At 45.7% G+C, this 18,626-nt stretch overlaps 1 protein-coding gene across 1 annotated transcript in view; it reads right to left on the bottom strand.

Moving 5' to 3' along the window:
- LOC109389079 (voltage-dependent calcium channel subunit alpha-2/delta-3) overlaps positions 1-18,626 on the bottom strand; it is a gene marked incomplete at its 5' end in the record, with an annotated part of 298,701 nt that overhangs the window by 177,451 nt on the left and 102,624 nt on the right. The window contains one exon of the mRNA XM_019654329.1: positions 7,878-7,961. Coding sequence (XP_019509874.1) covers positions 7,878-7,961 — 84 coding nt within the window. The remainder of the gene's footprint in view (positions 1-7,877; positions 7,962-18,626) is intronic.

The following is an 18,626-nucleotide window of genomic DNA, read 5'->3' as shown; positions in this document are numbered from 1 at the left end:
ATAAATAAATGACTTTCAACTTCAATTTGGGGTGCTCGTGTAAACCTCAAGGCAACAATGACAAAAAAGCCTGTGAAATGTTGATGAATCCTGAGAGACACAGAACGAACCCCCAGAAACTCTTGAACACACTCAAGAAGCAAGAATGTCTCTGGGGACGAGTTAACATTTTCAAAAAGGGTATTGGTTTGTCATGGAGAAATCATTTCTCAAAACTTAATCAAGTTAAAGATGTTTTCCTATATAGTAGTTTAAGACAAAACAAAACAAAACAAAAAAGGCCAGCCATTTGGAAGACAGTGATTAGCTTTTCATAGTATGACTCATCTTCAAATGCTCTCCGAGAAATCAGGGCCAATTAATGGCCTCGCACACGCTGACGTGCAGTGAACAGGGCGACCCTCTATCTGATTTTTGGAGGTCCCATTTGGAACAGTGAGCCTGGCTCCCTCCCCCCACCCCTGGCTGACCTCTTCTAATTATGTGTGGCCCTTCCCTGAGTTCAGAGAAGGACAGCAGACACAGTGATGAAAGATGTGCCGTCATGGGCACCAATGGGGGACGACAGGGAAGGCCATTTAATGGAATAGGAGCAAATGCTGACATGCCACAGCCTGTCAGGAAAGGCTCTTTCCCAGCCCCGTGTCTTTTTATTTTTTTTATTTTTTTAAAAATTTTATTCTTTCCCTTCTTTCTTCTTTCAGGAGCTTGACTAAGATCTGGCCGATAGAAAACTGCAACGCTTGCAAGCAACCTAAATTTGATTCGGGGTTGTCTAGATTCAGGCTTGTGTTCCCATCTTCTGCGTGAGAGAGTAAAAGCATAATTTTTAGCTGGAAGCCTGTATAAAATAAAACATATATTTTACTTTAGGTATTTTTTAACAACACATAATGGGCATTTCTGGAAATATTTTCCCATTTTAACTTTTGTGGTTTTGGATGGGGAGAGCTGGTCCTAATTAAGTCTACTTTCTAACTTTTAAGAACGGCTCGATTTATCTTTAACATGGTTTTCATTTTTCCTCTTTCTGGTGCCTGCCTAAAGCCATTTGGGACCTTCCCCTCTCACATACCCCAGGCGAGCCTGGGATTAGGTAAGCTCCCCACGCCTCCGTGCCACCCCACCCCCAACTCCCAGTAGCAAAGAGCAATCAGCATGGGGCGATTCAAGGCCAGCGTCACTGACGCTTTCTAGAGGCAAATGCTTTGATGATTTAGGTAGTCTCCCTTTCCTTCAATAGTAATGAAAATAGGTCACACCTATTGAACACCTACTTGTGAGGCAGGATAGCACTGCAGTTAAGAAATGAACTCGGTAGCCAAAGCTCTATGATATTGGACAAATCGCCTACCCTTTCTGTGCCTTGGTTTCTTTACAGCAAAATGGAACTAATGACAGCACCCATCTCACAGAATTGCAGTGAGGACTAGGGGAGTTGATATTTACAAGAGTGTCTGGTACCCCCTAAGCATTCAATACATGTTAGCTGCCCTCCACCACCACCACCACCACCACCACCACCATGAACATCATCCTCACTTTTCTTTACTCTCAGCAGATTAATGAATCAGGATTCAAACTTGAGTTTGTTTGACACAGATGCCCATGCTCTAAAGCAGTTTTTCAAACTTTTTTGACTGTGAGCCATGTAAGCAACATGTCTTCTCTGAGGATGCCCCCTGACATCTCCTATTTTAATAAATTTCATTGCTTTTAATTGCAGCTCATGAATGACTAAATGAATTTTGTGACTCTCCCCCAACGCCCCAGGTTAAGAACTGCTGCTCTTAACCACCTTTGGGTCAGCACAGACTGAGAAAGAGGCAGCAAACGGTACAGAGAAGTAATCCAGGATATCAAGGCTGAAGTTTCAAGTTTTACCAATGACACACTCCACTGTCCTGTGACCTCTCTGTGGCTCAATTGCTTCATCTTTCACTCATTCTGTCAAAACTTTTCATGAGTGAGGACTTCCAGTCCCCTGTTAGGTACAGTATAAACTGTGTTTCTTATGAGGCTTGGGAAATATTGATAGATACTGAGCTCTTACTGTGGGCCAGGCACAGGTTTGAAAACCCTCAACATCATCCCCTAAGGTACCATGATTATCCCTGTTTTACAGGTGGGGAAACTGAGGCACAAAGTGAAGACACCTGCCCAAGGACATACAGGCTCTCTGCCATCAGCCCATGCTGTTCCTTCTGCTTCTAAATCAGGAGAGAATGCATTTGGAAAAATTTAAAGCATTAATATAAAAACTGTGTAGTAGGAATATAAAAATAATGTATTGTTCTATTTCTGGATTTCTTTTTTTAATCAAAGAAACAGTTTTGAGCATTGACCATGCAGTAATCTGAGGCTGTCATGTCACAGCAGGCTCTCTCACAGGCTCTAGGTCCTGTGGTCTGGGATTGATGGGAAGGTGGTTTTCTGTCCTCACTGCCAGACTCTGGATGGGAGGTGGCTTGGTGCTTTTTCAATAGACTATTAAGCGAGAATACAGCACTGTGAGGCTGGGGGCGTCTAAAAATGTTACTTTTCTATCTGAGGAGAGCGAAGCTTGAGAAGGGGGACAACATACCTCAAATTATGGTAAGTCAGTGGTGCCTCCAGCCCCAGGGTCTAGGTTCCAGGCACCTGGAGCAGAAGCGAGAGCCGTGGAGAGTACAGTGCTCTCCGTCCTGGTTGGGGCAGGAAAGTGTGGCTGATGGTGCTGCTCAGAGCTGCCCGAATATCCCTAGAACTTACCACTGCCTGGGTTACAGCAACTGGAGAAATGAAAATGTCCCGGCAGAGGAACATCTCCAAACAGTTTGGGTGTGCTCATGAGTTAGAATGTTATATAGTTGTCAAAAAGTCATGAGTGCAGATGTTCCACTTAACACATAGTCAAAGCAAAACAAATTAAAATATCGATGATATACCTTATTTCCCCTATCAGATATCAAACATCTGTAAGTGTGTTAATGCAGTGGACATTACAGCAGCTTTCACCACAATGTGGTCGATAAAATTAAGGTGAAATCTCTTCAGGCCGAGCACAGCAATCTGGTGACAGTTATCAGGCTCCCCAGTCTCCCTTCTCCTGGCGTGATCCAGGTCAGACTTGCTTCCCCAGACCCTGCAGCGAGTCTGTCTCTCTCACCTGCACCGTAAAGCTGAGTCAGCTTCACTGACCATTCAAAGCACCCAGTTTACTAATGACCATTACAGCTGGTGGCAATGCTTCCGGCTCCTCTGGGAACCCTGCAGCTCTTCTCTCATGTTAGATAGAGTTCCTCAAGGACGCTTTCCCCAGGGCTTTCCCCATCACTGAAGGGTGTGTGTGTATACTTATGTAACGGTAACTTGTTCTCCTTACGGTGGTTCAGCATCTACATCAGAACATGGGCCTCACCTTCCCTGGTGCACAGGTGGCATGCCATTCCAAGCCCCCAGTGACATGCAACCCTGGACAAGCCACCAGATGAAAGGGAGAAGCAGTGGATAAACAGGTCTGCTAGTCCCAAACCAGCTTCCCACCAGACTATGAAAACAGACTCGGCACAGAGCACCTGTACAACAAAATCCTCTCTCTCTCTCTCCTTCAGCTTAGGGTCTCAGGTGGCAGGTGGGCTGTGCCTGGTTTGGGGACTCAGGGATCAAACATAAACTGCAGAGATACTGGAATGGGTGTAAAGAAGCACACACGAAATGGCCAAAGGTCTCAGAAATATGCGTGAGGAGAAGAGGTTTAAAGGGCTTTGGGAAGAAATGACTCAGAGAGATCTTTCCATTAGGGTCGACCCCCAGGTAAGACCAGAGGGCAGTAGGAGAAAAGGCTGACACCACAACACAAGGGTTTCAGTTGGGCTGGAGGCAGGATCTGATGGGCTGTGTTCACAACACCATGTTGCAAGCATCGTTTAGCAGCTGCATGCCAGGCACAACCTACACCCCTCAGGGGAGGATAACATACATGATGAGGCACTGATATAGAGTCTCATGGACTTTTGGGCTCAGGGGTTCTCAGGTATACTAACATGGTCAAGGGCTTTGGGGCCAGACTGCCTAGGTTAGAATCTACACTCAGTGCTCTTGGACCATGCCAAGCAATCCTCTGCCTCAGTTGCTCAGCGTGTAAAATGAAAACTGCAACAACACCAGCTTCACAGAATTGTTGTGAGGAATAAACAAGTTCGACCATATAGATAGTACCGGCAAGTAGGAAGAATTCAATGTGTGATAATTATTTATATTAGCTTTTTTCTGTCTATAGAAATAATCATATTCATGGTGGTGTTTGAGAATGACTAAAAGATAATAGGAATAAGGTAAAAATCATCCTTAATTCCTTCAGCCATCTCTGGGAATTTATAACCAAAGGATAAACACCATTTTAAATATATATTTTTTCCTTCTAAGAGGTGATCAACACCAGTGATTCAGACTGGGATATGCATGTTTCAGGGTCTTTTCCTGGCTCATGGGTCCCCAAAAGATCTGGCCTATTCATTATATTGTTGACATGATACCCAACTCATCCTAGAGCCAGGAAGTCCCACCCCTTCTCTTCTAAATGATTTCTACTTTTTTTTCTTTTTCTTATTTTAATTGTAACCAGTCTATTTTGCATGTGTGTTAAGAGTATGTGACCTCACTTCTTTTTTGGACATGAGCTGAGTCTATGTTATAAATATGGTCATTCTTCAACAAAAGTCTATTGGGTCGTTGGGAAAGTCATGATGCATTTTTGCATTGAAAAACATGGAAAAATATGTCACGACTTACCCAATGACCCAATAGTTGCCAAGGGAGATGGGGTGCTCCTTCTAAGTACTCTGCAGCTGGGCAGACTCATGCTGCTTCTTCCTCAATGGCTTCTGCTTGCCTGAACTTCCCCAGATCTTGATCTAGAGCCTACGCCCTCTACTACTAACATGCAAACCCCAGTGGCGGACATATGGGATCTTGCATAGACTTCACAAAGATGCTCTGCCTAGACTCTAGATTTCTCCAATCAATGGAGTGACAATTCCTAGGAGAGAAGTGGTGACTTGGGTTTTCCCAATCAAACATGCTGATAATGAAGGAATTCACATTTCAAGAGGATCATGCTTGCAAGGTGACTAGAGACTCAAACCAAACAGACCACCCCAGACTGATTCATGCAGAACAAGAGCATTGGACTTGCTGGAGATGTGGGAACCCTGCAGGGAGATGCCAGAGCCTAGTCCTGAGAGTCAGATGAAGGTGAGGAACGCGTGCACAAGGCAGGGAATTTGATGCTGTACAGCTCCGATGAAAAAGGGAGAAAAGGCAAGGAACTAAAAAGCATTTTCTAAACCATTATTAGTAAAAGGAGATATTACATCATTGAAAATAAACTGGGGCACAGGTGATGACTAGAGTGAGCCATGCAGTAAATCTCTTCAAGTAACGGGCAAAGCAGGAGTGAGTGTCAGCTGAGTGTTAACCAGCAGAGGGAGGGCTTCCTGGATGCAGGGACTCTGAAGTAAGAATGAGCATAATCAAGTTTGCCTTCCATGTTAACTAAAGTGGAGGAGATGAGGGATGGGGAAGTATGTGGACAAGGTGCAAGCCTTCTGCAAAAGAAAACTAAAAGGCCCAGTGATGTCAAAATAAAGCAACAGATGAAGATGGGAGAAAGAAAAAGCATGGAAGATACATGACAATGAGCAACACTGATTACTGAGAAGGTCACCTGAGGACTGGTAATGCTGAGAATGATGCTAAAAATGGCTGCCACTCACAGAATGCTCGCCATGCCCACACAACAATGTAAACACTTTTGTATCTTTCAATATATAAACACATCTAATATTCAAAACAGTCCTATGAGGTGGGTGCTATTTATCATCATACTCATTGCGAAAAAAAACAAAAAAACCAACAAAAACCAAGAAACAAAACTGAAGCACAGACAGGTTAATTGCTTGCCCAAGACCAACAGCCAGCAAACAGCAGACTTGAACCCAGGCAGGCGAATCACTGAGCTGTGCTCCTCACACTGGGCTCGTCTGCTGCTTGCCATGAGCAGGTTGAAAAGGTAGAATGTATACATTACATGTAGCATGATCAAAAGAGTCTGGCATGAATCCCGACAATATTTAAAGAATAAGAAAATATAGAACTCTATCCGGCCATTAAGCTGACACGCTGGCATGTGGGCAGAAGAGTGCAGACGAGGAAGTGGCTTTATCAAACAGAGAAGTTATTTTGTCTGAATTGGGGTTTAGAAAGACTTAGTACAGAGGAAGAAGGAAGTAGGTTAATTTCTGAAACAGAGAGGACTTTTGCATCTCATAGGTGAGGAGGAAAATCAGAGATTTACTCGAGCCGGGATGTCCTGGGAGCAGAGGATGTGAGGACGAGAAAAGCTACATAAAGCGAGAGAAGTGTAACACTGGCCGTGTTTCTGGAAGGTGTGAGAACCCAGCCCAGGGACTTCAAATGGTTCCCGTCAACATCCCTGTGGAAAGTAGGACAGGCTGAGGAATGGAAACAATGCTGACTCGACCATGAAACTTAAGAAAGGACCCCAGACAAATCAGGGAGGATGCAGGTAGAGGACAGGGCCTTGGCAATGCAGAGAAAGTGAAAAGCAAGGACCCAGACACAAATGCCTGGGTATTAGAATTTATTTAAGGACCGTCCGCCTGGATTCATACAAAGGGAGTGAAGGGACCCAAATTTGGCCACCCGAGCTGCCTTTTGGGATATTGATTTTAAGCTGTTTATTGAGAAACAAGCCTCAGAAAGAAGCTTTGACCCTCTCTCCTTCCTGCCCAAGAGGTTCAGACAGAGAAACCTGCTTCAGGGAATGGAGCCTGGGCTCAAGGGGACCCGGGCTTAACCACCTTAAGAACTGACACCCTAGCAATAGTCAGGAAGACGCCAAGCCCATTAGCTAGATACCCCGTGTCCCATTGTTTCTGAGGTGCCCAGCAAGAATGTTCCAGCCATGTGAGGTCTGCTCTTCTTCAACTACCTGTAAACCGCCCATGCTCATTTCTGAAAGCTCAGACCCCCATCCGCCCTCTTCTCCTTTGTCCAAAATGTCTTAGATGCCCAGTGGTGCCCCACTGTCTTAGAAATTGTCAGGCTTATGTGAATTCTCCATGAGCACGTTTCAAAGCTTTGATTTTTTTCCTGTTCACCTGTCTTTATGAATTTGATTATTAGCCCAGATAGAAGCACTTAGAAGATGAGAGGAAACGTTTTAATTTTTTTTTTCTGTTTTGTTTTTTGCCCCCAAAGCAGCCATGTCAAACAAGTCTGATTTAATGAGGAAGTATCAACATGACCGACGGGGGTACGTTGTGGGCATAGGAAAGATTTTGAAACAGTCAAGAGGCTGAATCTGTGAGGAATGAGCATGCGCGCTGCTGCAGTGTGGCTGGTGAAGGGGGAAAGGCTGTTACTTCCCAGGAGACGGGGTGGCCAAACAGGCAGCCCTGGTTGTCCTTCAAAAACATGAGTTGGGCCCATGAAATCCTGACAGGTGGCTTCTGGCCCTGACGTTGCACAGGGCAGAGCCACAGCCAGGCCCCCCTGACAGTGGCAGGTCCCATGCATTGCACTGAAGAAGAATCTGCACGGATGAGCTGCAGAAGGGACCAGAGCCCACCATGGATGGTTTCTGCAGACTGCACAAAGCAGGCGGCAGGGTGGCTGGCCTGCCTGCAACTGGCCTGACCAGCAGGAAAGGATAAAACTGCAAACTTGGTAAAAGGGCCCATTGTCTCCAAGTCCCTCTGGTGGCCAGGTGTCGCTCTGGTGGGCCTCTCAGTCGTCTCCTGGGGCAGCCTCCAGGTACAGAAGTGGGTACAATGGAGCCCCCTACTCACCAGGCCAGAAAGCAAACCACTTACCACATCATCTCGGTCTTCCCATTCCACCTCGGAGAGGTCAACACTGCTATAGTTAGGTTTCCTTCGCTTTTTTCCTTCTTCATACTAGTAAGGGAAAGAGACAGAAAACAAAGAGAACATTTCAATGAGATCACCAGCCAGGGCAACCTTAAAACTCCCAAATCCCAGTTTGAGGATGGGGACTATGAATAGAGGGGTATCAGTGAGACACCCAGCTGGGTGACAGTCCTAGGTGTTTTCATGGCAGGGACGCTGAGGCCAGATGCCTGTAAACATCTGCTCAGAGCTGGAAGGATATACAAGTCAACTCTTGGCTTGATGTGAATTCACCTAGTGGACTCTTTGGCTCTAAGCACGCCAGATGCAAAGCAGAGATTTCCCCCTCCGTGGATGGTATGTGTGTGGGTTGGGGGAGAGCTTTTCCCTCTACTCCAAAGCTTTAAAAGCCACCCCTTCATAACACAGGAAAGAGCGTCTTACATATGTTTACCAAATAACCTAGTGGTATCGCTCTATGTTTTATAGTTCTCCCGCCCCTACCTCCTGGCTCAAATACACTCCATGCTCCTTGGCTAGGCAACAAAAAGCACTGATCTCCACAATTGGGCTCAACATCCTGGTTAACAATTGGCAGACACACAAACCCTCCTACCTGCTGTCACACTGGCCACCACAGTCCAGAACTAAGCACAGCTGCTTCACTCAGGGTAGGTGTGGGTACCGGGAATCGCTGCCACACTTAATGGCCATGAGACCACTTCTCTGGGAAGGCTGAGGAGTGCATGAATACATGGGGATGTCGTTTTGGTTTTTCTTCCCCCTAAATCACTGGTGTTAGTTACCCTGCAAGGCTACCATTTTATCAACTGGACATTCATGTGTCTGGATGCTCCTGTGTCTTGGAGCCTTTCATGTTGGCCGTCGGAGTGTTTATAATGTAGGAAAGTCTGCCCTCTACTGCAGGCTAAGGAGAAGCAGCCCCTTTACAAGTTCCTAAGACACAGCTAAAGGCATACTGGAATATATATATATATATATATATATATATATATATATATATATATATNTGTGTTAAAGTTCAGGAAAGAGGAACTGTCTTGATTGTAGAAGGTTGCTATTCAGGATACTGAAATTCTCTTTACTGTAAAGGCATACATATATATATATATATATATATATATATATATATATATATATATATGGTTTATTTGCTTTTGTTTCTGAGTTGGCCATCTTTTGATTTAATTAATAAGGTTCTAAGTGAGATGCAGTGTCCCTTTAAGATCTCAAAACCACAGGTTATCATTTTGGACACTACTTGGCTACTATGGAGACAGGTGCTGAAGGCACACCAGGCATGAAGGGGAACATCATTGCCAACAGGTTGAACCAAACAGGTCTAAACCAGCCCCCAGTGAAATTGAGGGAGAGAGAGGCCAGACAGTGAGTCACAGCGGGGCCAAGCAGGGCCAGGTGGTTTTCCCCGCATTCTTTTCTTCTGCGCTTCAACTGCATTTCAGGAACCCTGAGGCATCTCTGGAGACTGCCCACCCCCAACACCCAGGAAGGATGCCTCGCCTCTCAGGAGCAGTGGGCCTTGACCACCCCTGGTCAACCGCCTTTCCACTCCATTCTCTCAGGTTTCCAATTAACAGACGTTCACGGTCAGTTTTATGACATCAGATCCACTCCAGATGAAGAGGAAGGGAAGTGGTTCCCTCAGAAGCTGCTGTAAATGATAGCAGATTCTCAGTTGGACCCTGTTATGGAAAGTTCGTGTATGCATGCAAGCTCTGGTCCTCATGAAAGCCAGGCTGGGCTGAGAGGGAGGAGCAGGAACGGGGTGGGCGGGGTTCCTCACAGTGAGGCGGTGTGATGGGGGGACACCTGATGCTCAGACTCGTCCCTGTGAGGTGCTAGAGTCAGATATCCCTGGGCCACTGTTACCTGTGCTAATGGCTCTCAAGTCTCATTTTAGTAAGAACTATACTGAGAGCCGCCAGGCACCCCAGAAATTCCTGCAGGCCATCTTCGGACTGAACTGTCACAATTTCTCAGGTAGCCTACTGCTAAGTCTAAACTGCCTTTTTGGTGGAAGCTCTTTCTTTGGTGGTTTCAAAATGTTCCTTCATTCATTTCTTCAATCTACATTTATCGGACACCTAGTAAGTTCATGGTACTAAGGATAAACAGGCAATTAAACAGCGCTTCATTGTTTCCCAAGGACACGTGTTCAGTTTATCTCCCTTACTTCTGCCTCCATAAGGTCAATTTATTTCCCATTATGTATAGGGGAAGATGGGCCCCAAGAAGGTAAACAACAAATGAAATAACAAGTTAGATAAGATCAAAGAGCCAGCATGGGGGAGGACACCCCTGCCTACCACAGCCCTGACCATGGCTAAGCATCATGTTATTTCAACCACTGTTAAAGAAATTAAAAAAAAAAAAAGAAGAAGAAGAAGAAGAAGAAAACCCAAGTTCCAGAATACGAAATGTTCCTTCATCCTTAGAGAAAGTGTCCACCTGTCTTTGTTAGGAGAGGAGAGCATAGTGATCCTGCCACTTCCCGGGCATGCGACTGAACGAGGCACCAAGCTGCCCTAAGCTTCCTTTATCTCCGTTGCAAAATGAGGAAAACAAGAGCACCTCCATAACCATGGTAGGTTGAGAGGATTAAATAGACACTAACTGTAAAGTGACAAGCACATTCCCAGGCACAGAATAAACCCTTACTATGTAGCTAACAAGATTCCTGAGAGCCATGACCTTCTTGGGGATGACACAGGCTCATTGTATACAACTAGCTAACGTCTCATTTCCATGAAACGAAGGGGACCCATTCAGTAAGTTTGCAGGTTACCTCCTCACCCGGTAGGCAGGCAGAAGATGTTTGTTGATGAGGATGGTGTCAGATAATCACAAATGTATGTCTTGGTGTACTCAACACCAAGGCTGTCTTGGCAGAAAAATTTATACATGTGCTAAATAGCCCAAGTCCTTTTCGATGGCATCTGGCAAAAGTGGAATTGCAGTGAACCCTTGACTTCTGAACCATTCCTGAAGGCCTGTCTTCCTTTTTTTTGTAACCACTCAAGAAATACAGTATATTATACTACTGGTATTCAAGAAAGTTGGAGAGATTAGAGAGTGAGAGAAAGTAAGATTTCCCAGCATATTGATTAATAAGCCACCATATTCCAGCAAGTCTCTGTAATTTAGTTTCATTGAAAGAAACAGACAGGGCTGGGGATATTCCTTCTGGAACTGCATTTTAGACATGCCCATCCATAACGTCTGCTTAACCAGGTACGTGGAGCCGGGCTGAAACACTTTCATTTGGCTCTTTATTAATGGGTCAGCTCCTTTAGCATATGAAGAGTCATGTAACAGAGTGATTACTTTGGGTGAGAACAGGAAAAGTCATTGGGCTGTTGCATGTATAATACAGGTTGAGGGTGTTGAATAAACTCTAGCTTGACGACCCAAAATCCACCTTCATCTTTTCCCTCAGTAAGAAACTTATGAAATGGCCAGAGATCCGACCTTCTTTAGAAAGACACCTGTGCTGTGGATTGCCACCACCCAATTCCCCACATTTTCCTTGGTAATCATTTTGGTGTTCTTACAGGGAACCCTGTGGAGCCCGCTCTCCATAAATATAGTTAGTGAAGGTTCAGAGGTGGGCACGTGACCTGAGCATGTGAAGACCCAGCTATCGCCAGGATACAGTGATTAATTCAGCCCCGGGGGACATAACTCGGGCAAACTCACATGAGACTCCACCTGGGATGTCTTCCTGAATTTATCTAGAAAAGAAGGCTCTTCATCCATTAGCATCACTAAGATGGAAGGATGTGAACTTGAACTCTTCATGGCTACCTCTGCTGCTACTTGGAGAGGGTCTTCATGAGAATTGAGCCAGTGCAAAGAAGGCAGAGAGCAGCTATGAAGGGAGCCCTGAAAGCATGGTGTGCATACCTGAATCGAGCTGTGCCTGAAGCCTCTGTGCTTCTGGACGGTGCATGTCCCAGTGCATTCTCTCCACATGAGCCCCCTTCCCTTTGGAAAGATTCTTTTGAAAGCTGGCTTGGACCTCAAGCATAAGTAGTCAACAGAGTTCCAACTTGTATATATTTAATGGCTTTATTATTATTTTTTTCAATAGACTACTTTAAAGGTACATTTTAAGTGAAATGCTCACAAACTTTGGTACTTTTATGATTATTTAGGAACATATGAATTGTGAAATTACCTCACTGCTAATTAAGATAAATTACTGCGTGTAAGCACGGCTCATCCCCTGGACCTGTTTTGCCCTCGAGAGGACACATGTATGGCCAGAGGGAGAGTGACAGAAAAAGCACTAAACTCTCAAGTCCCCGAACCCCAGGCCAGCTGTCCCCGTCCCACGGGATTTGGCCTGGGACAGACCCCAGGGCCACTAGCCTACACGCCCTCTTCCCCGGGTGACGCTCTTTTTACTGGGGCTGGAGCGTCGTATATGGCATTTGTTAGTGTATCTGTAATCTGTAACTTCCTTTGAAAATGTGATTAACGAATTGCAAACGGTTTCCATAGGTTTATAAACAGATACTTTGAGAGCCACAGGTAGGTCTGTAGTTTTTGGTGCCTGTTTTATGAAAAAAACATGTGAGGGAGAATTTAATAAGGAAAGATATTCTGTGCTATGAAATACTTGGAGGTGGAGTTTTAAATAAGGGCCAGATGTGGCGAACACACAAACCGGCCTGTGGCCTAGAAGGATAGGACAAGAGGGTGCCCATCTGAGGAGTAAGCTGCAGCCACCAGGGTGCACGCCTAAGTGCCAGAACCTTCCCTGCACTGTCTAACTGTCTGGATGTGAGGACCCTTTTGTGTCCCCTGCAGACTGACTTCGGAAGTGTAATGGGATGCGCTAAGGTGATGGCCATGTTGGCGTTGGTTTAAAAAAACCCCAAATGGCTTTGCTTTTTCTGTGTTCTTTTGGTAAGGTGCCAGAGGAAATCAGCTACACACATCCATGGAGCCTCTGTGAAGCAAATATTGTGTGTGTTAATAATTGATAAACTGTACGTGCCGCTCCATGCTGCCAACAGGAAGGAAGGAGATGGGGGTGGGAGGCCCACAACTGGAGAGGAGGAAGCCGTGCCCAGAGCTAATGCCATCTGCAGAAGCGGTGTGGCCCGGGGCCGGGAGCCAGCCATCATCTGGGCAGATGTTTCCCTCCCAGGGCAGCCACGGCCCTCAGCTGGGAAGCACCTTGGCCATATCCCACGAGGCCCTGGCCTCCTCTTGTCTCAGAGGCTGAAGTGGCCATTTCAGGAGAAACAAAGGAGGCTCGTCTCCTCTCCTCCATGCAAAGGCGAGTGGGGCCTGATGGGCACTAGACATTTCATCCTTTCACTCCTTCATCCATCCATTCCCTTATTTGCTCATTTGTTTACCCCCATACCCTAAAATATGGCTGGACACTGAATATGAGCCTTGGAGTCATGGAGAAGCTGTCAGAGAAGCCTAACCTCCTACTCTCAAGTTGAAGATCATGGTTCACCGCCGTGACTCAGGCCAGTTAGGAGAGCGGTTCGAAGCCAGGGCCCCAGAGTCAGGCTCAGACGCTAATCGGGTTTCCACCTACAGGCTGTGCGCTCTGCTGGGGCAGGCGTGCACTTGCTCATTTATAGGACGAAGGTAACAGGTTTCAGCTCACAGGGCTGCGTGAGAAGCAGATGGATACACGTGTGACTGAGCACAGAGTATGTCCTAACACATAGGGCTGAGGCCATGTCCACGGGCCAGCACTGACTGCTGATGCTGTGACTGGCTTATGAGATACGGCAGCCCCAGCCTCGCTGAGCTCATCCCTAGAGAGTGCGTTCATGGGATAAAATGGGTCTTAACAGCACAGTTGTTTTGTTATTTTTATTCCTTAAAGAGGCAGTTCAACCTGGTTTGGTGGCCAGTTCTCGTAGAGGTCAAAGAGAAGATTCTCACATAAGGACGTGGTTCCCTGGCCAGGTGGCCAGGCGGGCCTGTGACAGAGCGATGGTCTCTTCCTTCACAATTTACAAATCGACATCTGTGACTGTCACAGCACGTCCAGCCTCAGGGGAGAGGGTCTAGGAAAAGGGGCTCCCAGTGGTGGTATTAGCCATTACTCTCCTGGCTGCAATCTAAACAGTTTGAGCATTTGCTGGTTTTTAAGGTTTTTTGTTTGTTTGTTCATTTGTCTGATTACCCACGTAACAACTGCTCATTGTAGAAAATTTGGAAAATAATGAAAAGTGCAAGAAAAGAAAAAAAAATCGCCCTCATTACAATGCAGGGATCGTCACTCAATACTCAATATTCAGCTTTTTTTCCCAAGGGGTAAGTACTTTGAGCAGTTACTGTTTTCAGCTTTCTAAGTTCATTGTTTCTCTAACAAGGAATTTATAAAATGTAGCAACCAATCTGTTCTGCTGTTAAGTCACTGCCTTTAGGAAAAAATATAAAAAATTTAAAAAGCACAGGTTGCCTGCTGGCCACCTTCCCCGTCGCCTCTAGCACTTTCATGAAGCGTGTTTCTTGTGCCAGGCACTGTGCTAAGCATCGTACATACCTCGTCTAATTCTCACAACTCCAAGGGAAGGATACCTGCTCCCCAGATGGGAAAAGGCAGAGCCCAAAGATGTACGTATGTCACTTGGTGACATGCTAATAGGCAGTGGAATCAAGTTAAAACTGAGCTCTGCCTGGTTTCTGAGCCTCCGGTCCTCACCATGCTCTGCACGGCCACCCTTGCCGTGGACTCTTCACTAACCCAGGTCCTCCGCCCAGATGGGACGGCCTATGGCATGCATGTTCATGGCTGCAGAACCATTCTGGAAGTCAGATCCCACCAGTCATTCATGTCTCTATTAACAACAGACTCATTTGGGCTGCCCTGAAACTGGCCTCGGTGGCCACAGATGCAAGAATCAGTTTTAGATTAAGAACAACTACAATATACTAAGTATCACACCACATACGCAAGGTACAATGTGTGTTGCTCAGTAACCGATATCCAATTCAGGGCCTCAGAGAAGCCCTGTAGGACCTGGTGATACCGTTGCAGCTATGATCTCCACATAAGTTGAGCTGGCCCCTTTGTGTGTGACCCCATAAGAGACTTTTCTAGAGAAGATATGTGACTGGATGACTCAGACGTTATGCCAAGAGAGAAATTCTGATGAGTCTGTTCATCAGAGGGGAGATGAAATCCTTCATGTTCCTGAGAAGATGAGAAGCCCAGATACACCAGAGGGAAACAGAATGGTGAGGGTGTGTCCAAAAGCAGCCGGAAGGCGGGAGAGAGTCAACAGGGCATGTTGAGACAACAAGCCTTTTCCTTTTTCTAAAAGGTACCATGCTCTTATTAATTAATGTTTTTAAGTGTCTCAAAGATGAAAAGTCCTACGTGCTCTCTGAGTGTGATTACAAAATCCTTTTGATCATTGTAAAACTAAAACAGCTTTGGTATTTTTTAAAGAAACAACAATTAACAGGCCGCTTTGAAAACCCAAATGACCTTTATCTTAATCAGTGTCCTCTGAGTCTCCGTGAGTCATACACACTGTGTGTGGGGAGGAGGTGGCCCAGCCCTGCCACCATTTTTGTAGGTCAAACATGGCTTATTACACAGTGGCTGGATTTAAATTTCCACTCTCAAAAAGTCAATCTGTCCTATCAGAGCAAGCTAGTCATGAAAATAAAAATCGTGTTGAGTGATTGGGGTGGGAAGAACTTTTGGTGCCAGCCAAGGGGAAGGGAACAGGGGGCTCTGATGCAGGGAGGAGAGTGGCCTCTGCAGGGGTGATGCTAAGAAAAGACCACCTCTCAGCACAATATTGTAGTAGCACGGATACTACACACAAAAATAAAGATGCACGAGGGCACCTGGGAGACAGCTACTCTGATAAATGGGAACACTCTGAGACAAACCTCTCTCTAAAGTTTCCGGAGCAAAGGTTACATGTGAGACAGCATGCAGAACGAATTTCAAAGTTTCAAATAGCGTTACACCAAGTTCTCGGGCACAGACATACATGTCCCATATTCCAATTACATTCTGTATTTCATGTAAAGATTTCAGATACCACTGAGTTGCTAGGAGATTACATCGAGAATAAAAAGAAGACCTCTATAATTTGAGAGTATGTGACATTTGACAAGCAACATTTTGTTGTTGTTGTTGTTGCATTTCTAGATCTTTATTTGGCATTATTCCTTTGAGAAATTTACTAACTATCCAAAGACCCTTGAGTATGGAGAAACTGTCAGACTGTTTTGAACAAGAGACAGAATTGGTTATAGTTTAGAAGCTGCCAAGGCAATGTGTTTCCTTATTCACTCAAGTGAAATCAGAAAATAGTATCAATCAACACCATCACACAACATGGTAGCCTGTGAATGATGCGGTAGAGTGAGTTCTGCAGTCGGTAATATGCCCAAGGCCTCTCCCCAGCCCCATCGCTGGGGAAAGGGTCTAGTCTGGCTATCTCAGCTTACAGGGATGATGGTCAAAACCGAGAGATCTCTCAACTTCAAGATTTTTGTGCTAAATGACAGGAAGGGAAGGAAGCTGGCAGTGAATGTGCAAGTGAAGTAAATAGAGATTCAAAAAAAAGGAAAAGGATCCTGACTTCAAAGCCAGCTGCCATGACACTTGACTCTGGTTTATGCCTGTAACAGGATCAGCCTACGTCAGACTGCTGCGCCTCCATTTCATGGGCATGTGTGCGTCCGTGTGTGCAATTGTATTTAGGGAGGTGCTGAACATGATACGTTAGCATCATTTTGTTTCTCTTTTTCTGCTTAATTTTTTATAGACACTTGTGAAGGAGGGGAAGACATGAAGGGCTCCATCTTTGTGACCACGCCTTCCATGAGTTTCTCTGAGCCTTCCAGCTAATGTCTCTCTCCCTTCTCTTCTGGGTGGCCCTTGTTCTGAACCTCCCTGAGGACACAACTTTGCAGCATAAGCATGCAGGAGACCATCTTTTCAACCAGACTGCTCTCTGCCCTAGCTATGTCTTGACCACCAAACTCAACAGGTTCTCATCCATCATTGGTCCATCCAGATCGCTGCACTGGTGACTGAGCAAAATGTTCAGTTTTGATATTTTTTGTGTGTGTGGTCCTCAATTCTACTGATGTATCTTTCAAAAAATGTTTCTGGAGGCATGCTGGTCTGACTAAGCCCAAGAGATTTCTGATGTCACTCTTGACTCATAGGAAAACCAAAGGCATCCTGGTAAGGCTGACTGAATCCTCTGGGTCTTATATTTGTCTGTGAAAACAGATATGTGGCAGAGGCTGGAACAGGCAAGTATAATCAGAGAAAGAGGCCAGTGGGCCTGGCAGAGCAGTCAGGGCTCAGCAACTACCACAGCCATTGTTTCTATCTAAGTGTCTCTTGTAATCAAATCGCATCTCTCCGATCCCTCTTGCCACCAACGTATTGTCAGCCACTATGATACCTGTCCTCTTGATGAGGGTGAGTGTTTCTAAGCATCCCTGCCTGGACCCCACCCCTCCAATCTGTTCTCTAGGACCCAGCCAGGCAGATTCTCCTGCTGCCCAAATCAGGCCATACCACTGGTCTGGAATGCTCATGGCTCCTCGTGTCTTGTATGAAGATGTCCAACATTCCAGAATGCCACAAGTTCCCATCCCTCTGACCCCACTGGCTGTTCTGGCCTCTCTCTCTCACCACTTCCTGCTCTCACCATACTCCCCAGCGAGGTTGAACCAGCTGCTAAAAATGTTATTATCATTCTTGCCTTCAGGCCTCTGCACTCACCACTCCACCTGTTTCCAAGACTCCTCACCCTAACTCAAAGTCAAGTGGCCCCTTGGGGCTCAGCTGAGGCAGCTGCTCTGGGAAGTCCTTGCTGGCCAGCCCAGGGTCAGTTCAGTCCTTCCTGCACTTTCCTAGACTCCCATGGTAGCTCTGTCTCCACACGCATCATACTGGACTGCAAATGAGTTGCTTACTTGCCTGTCTCCCTGATTGGATCCCAAGCATCTTTGGGAAAAGGCTATTTCTTCTTTTCTTTTCCTTTCCTAAATTAAAATTTATTGGGGTGACAATGCTTAGTAAAATTACATAGGTTTCAAGTATACAATTCTGTAATACAGCATCTATATATCACATTGTGTGTTCACCCCTCAGAGTCAGTTTTCCTTCTTATATTTGACCCCATTTACCCTCTTCAGCATCAAACTTAGGCAAAGAGTGGGTTCTCCATGAATACTTGATGAATGAGTGAACAGAGTAAATGAAGAAATCAGGATGTGTCTTCACTGAATGAACACATGCATGACACTTACGAGATGCCTGGTCTGTTCTAGGCATTTTGTGAACACGAACTCATTTAATCCTCAGAACAAGCCCATGCACTAGGCACTAATTTTGTCCTCATTTTTCAGTGAAGGAAAGTGAGTAACTTGTCCAAGGTCACTCAGTGGCAGAGTTGAGGTTGACCTCAGATGTCTGACCTCAGATGTCTGACCTCAGAGGCTGCTCTGCCCCATGGAGAAGTGTGTGCCTATGGACCTGAGGTTGCTGCCTGGTGCCTGCCTGAGACATGCAGGGCACAGGAAGGGGTGACGGCAAAGTGACCTGTGGTCAGCATCAGCCAGCTCCCTATAAATCCAAATTGAGCAAAGCTGGTTCCAAATTACCTCTCAAAGGAATATTTCGTGTGTGTGTGTGTGTGTGTGTGT

Source organism: Hipposideros armiger, unplaced genomic scaffold, assembly GCF_001890085.2.
Source record: "Hipposideros armiger isolate ML-2016 unplaced genomic scaffold, ASM189008v1 scaffold_220, whole genome shotgun sequence".
NCBI lineage: Eukaryota > Metazoa > Chordata > Mammalia > Chiroptera > Hipposideridae > Hipposideros > Hipposideros armiger.
Note: the sequence above shows the minus strand (reverse complement) of the source record. Positions and strands in the feature narration are given on the sequence as shown.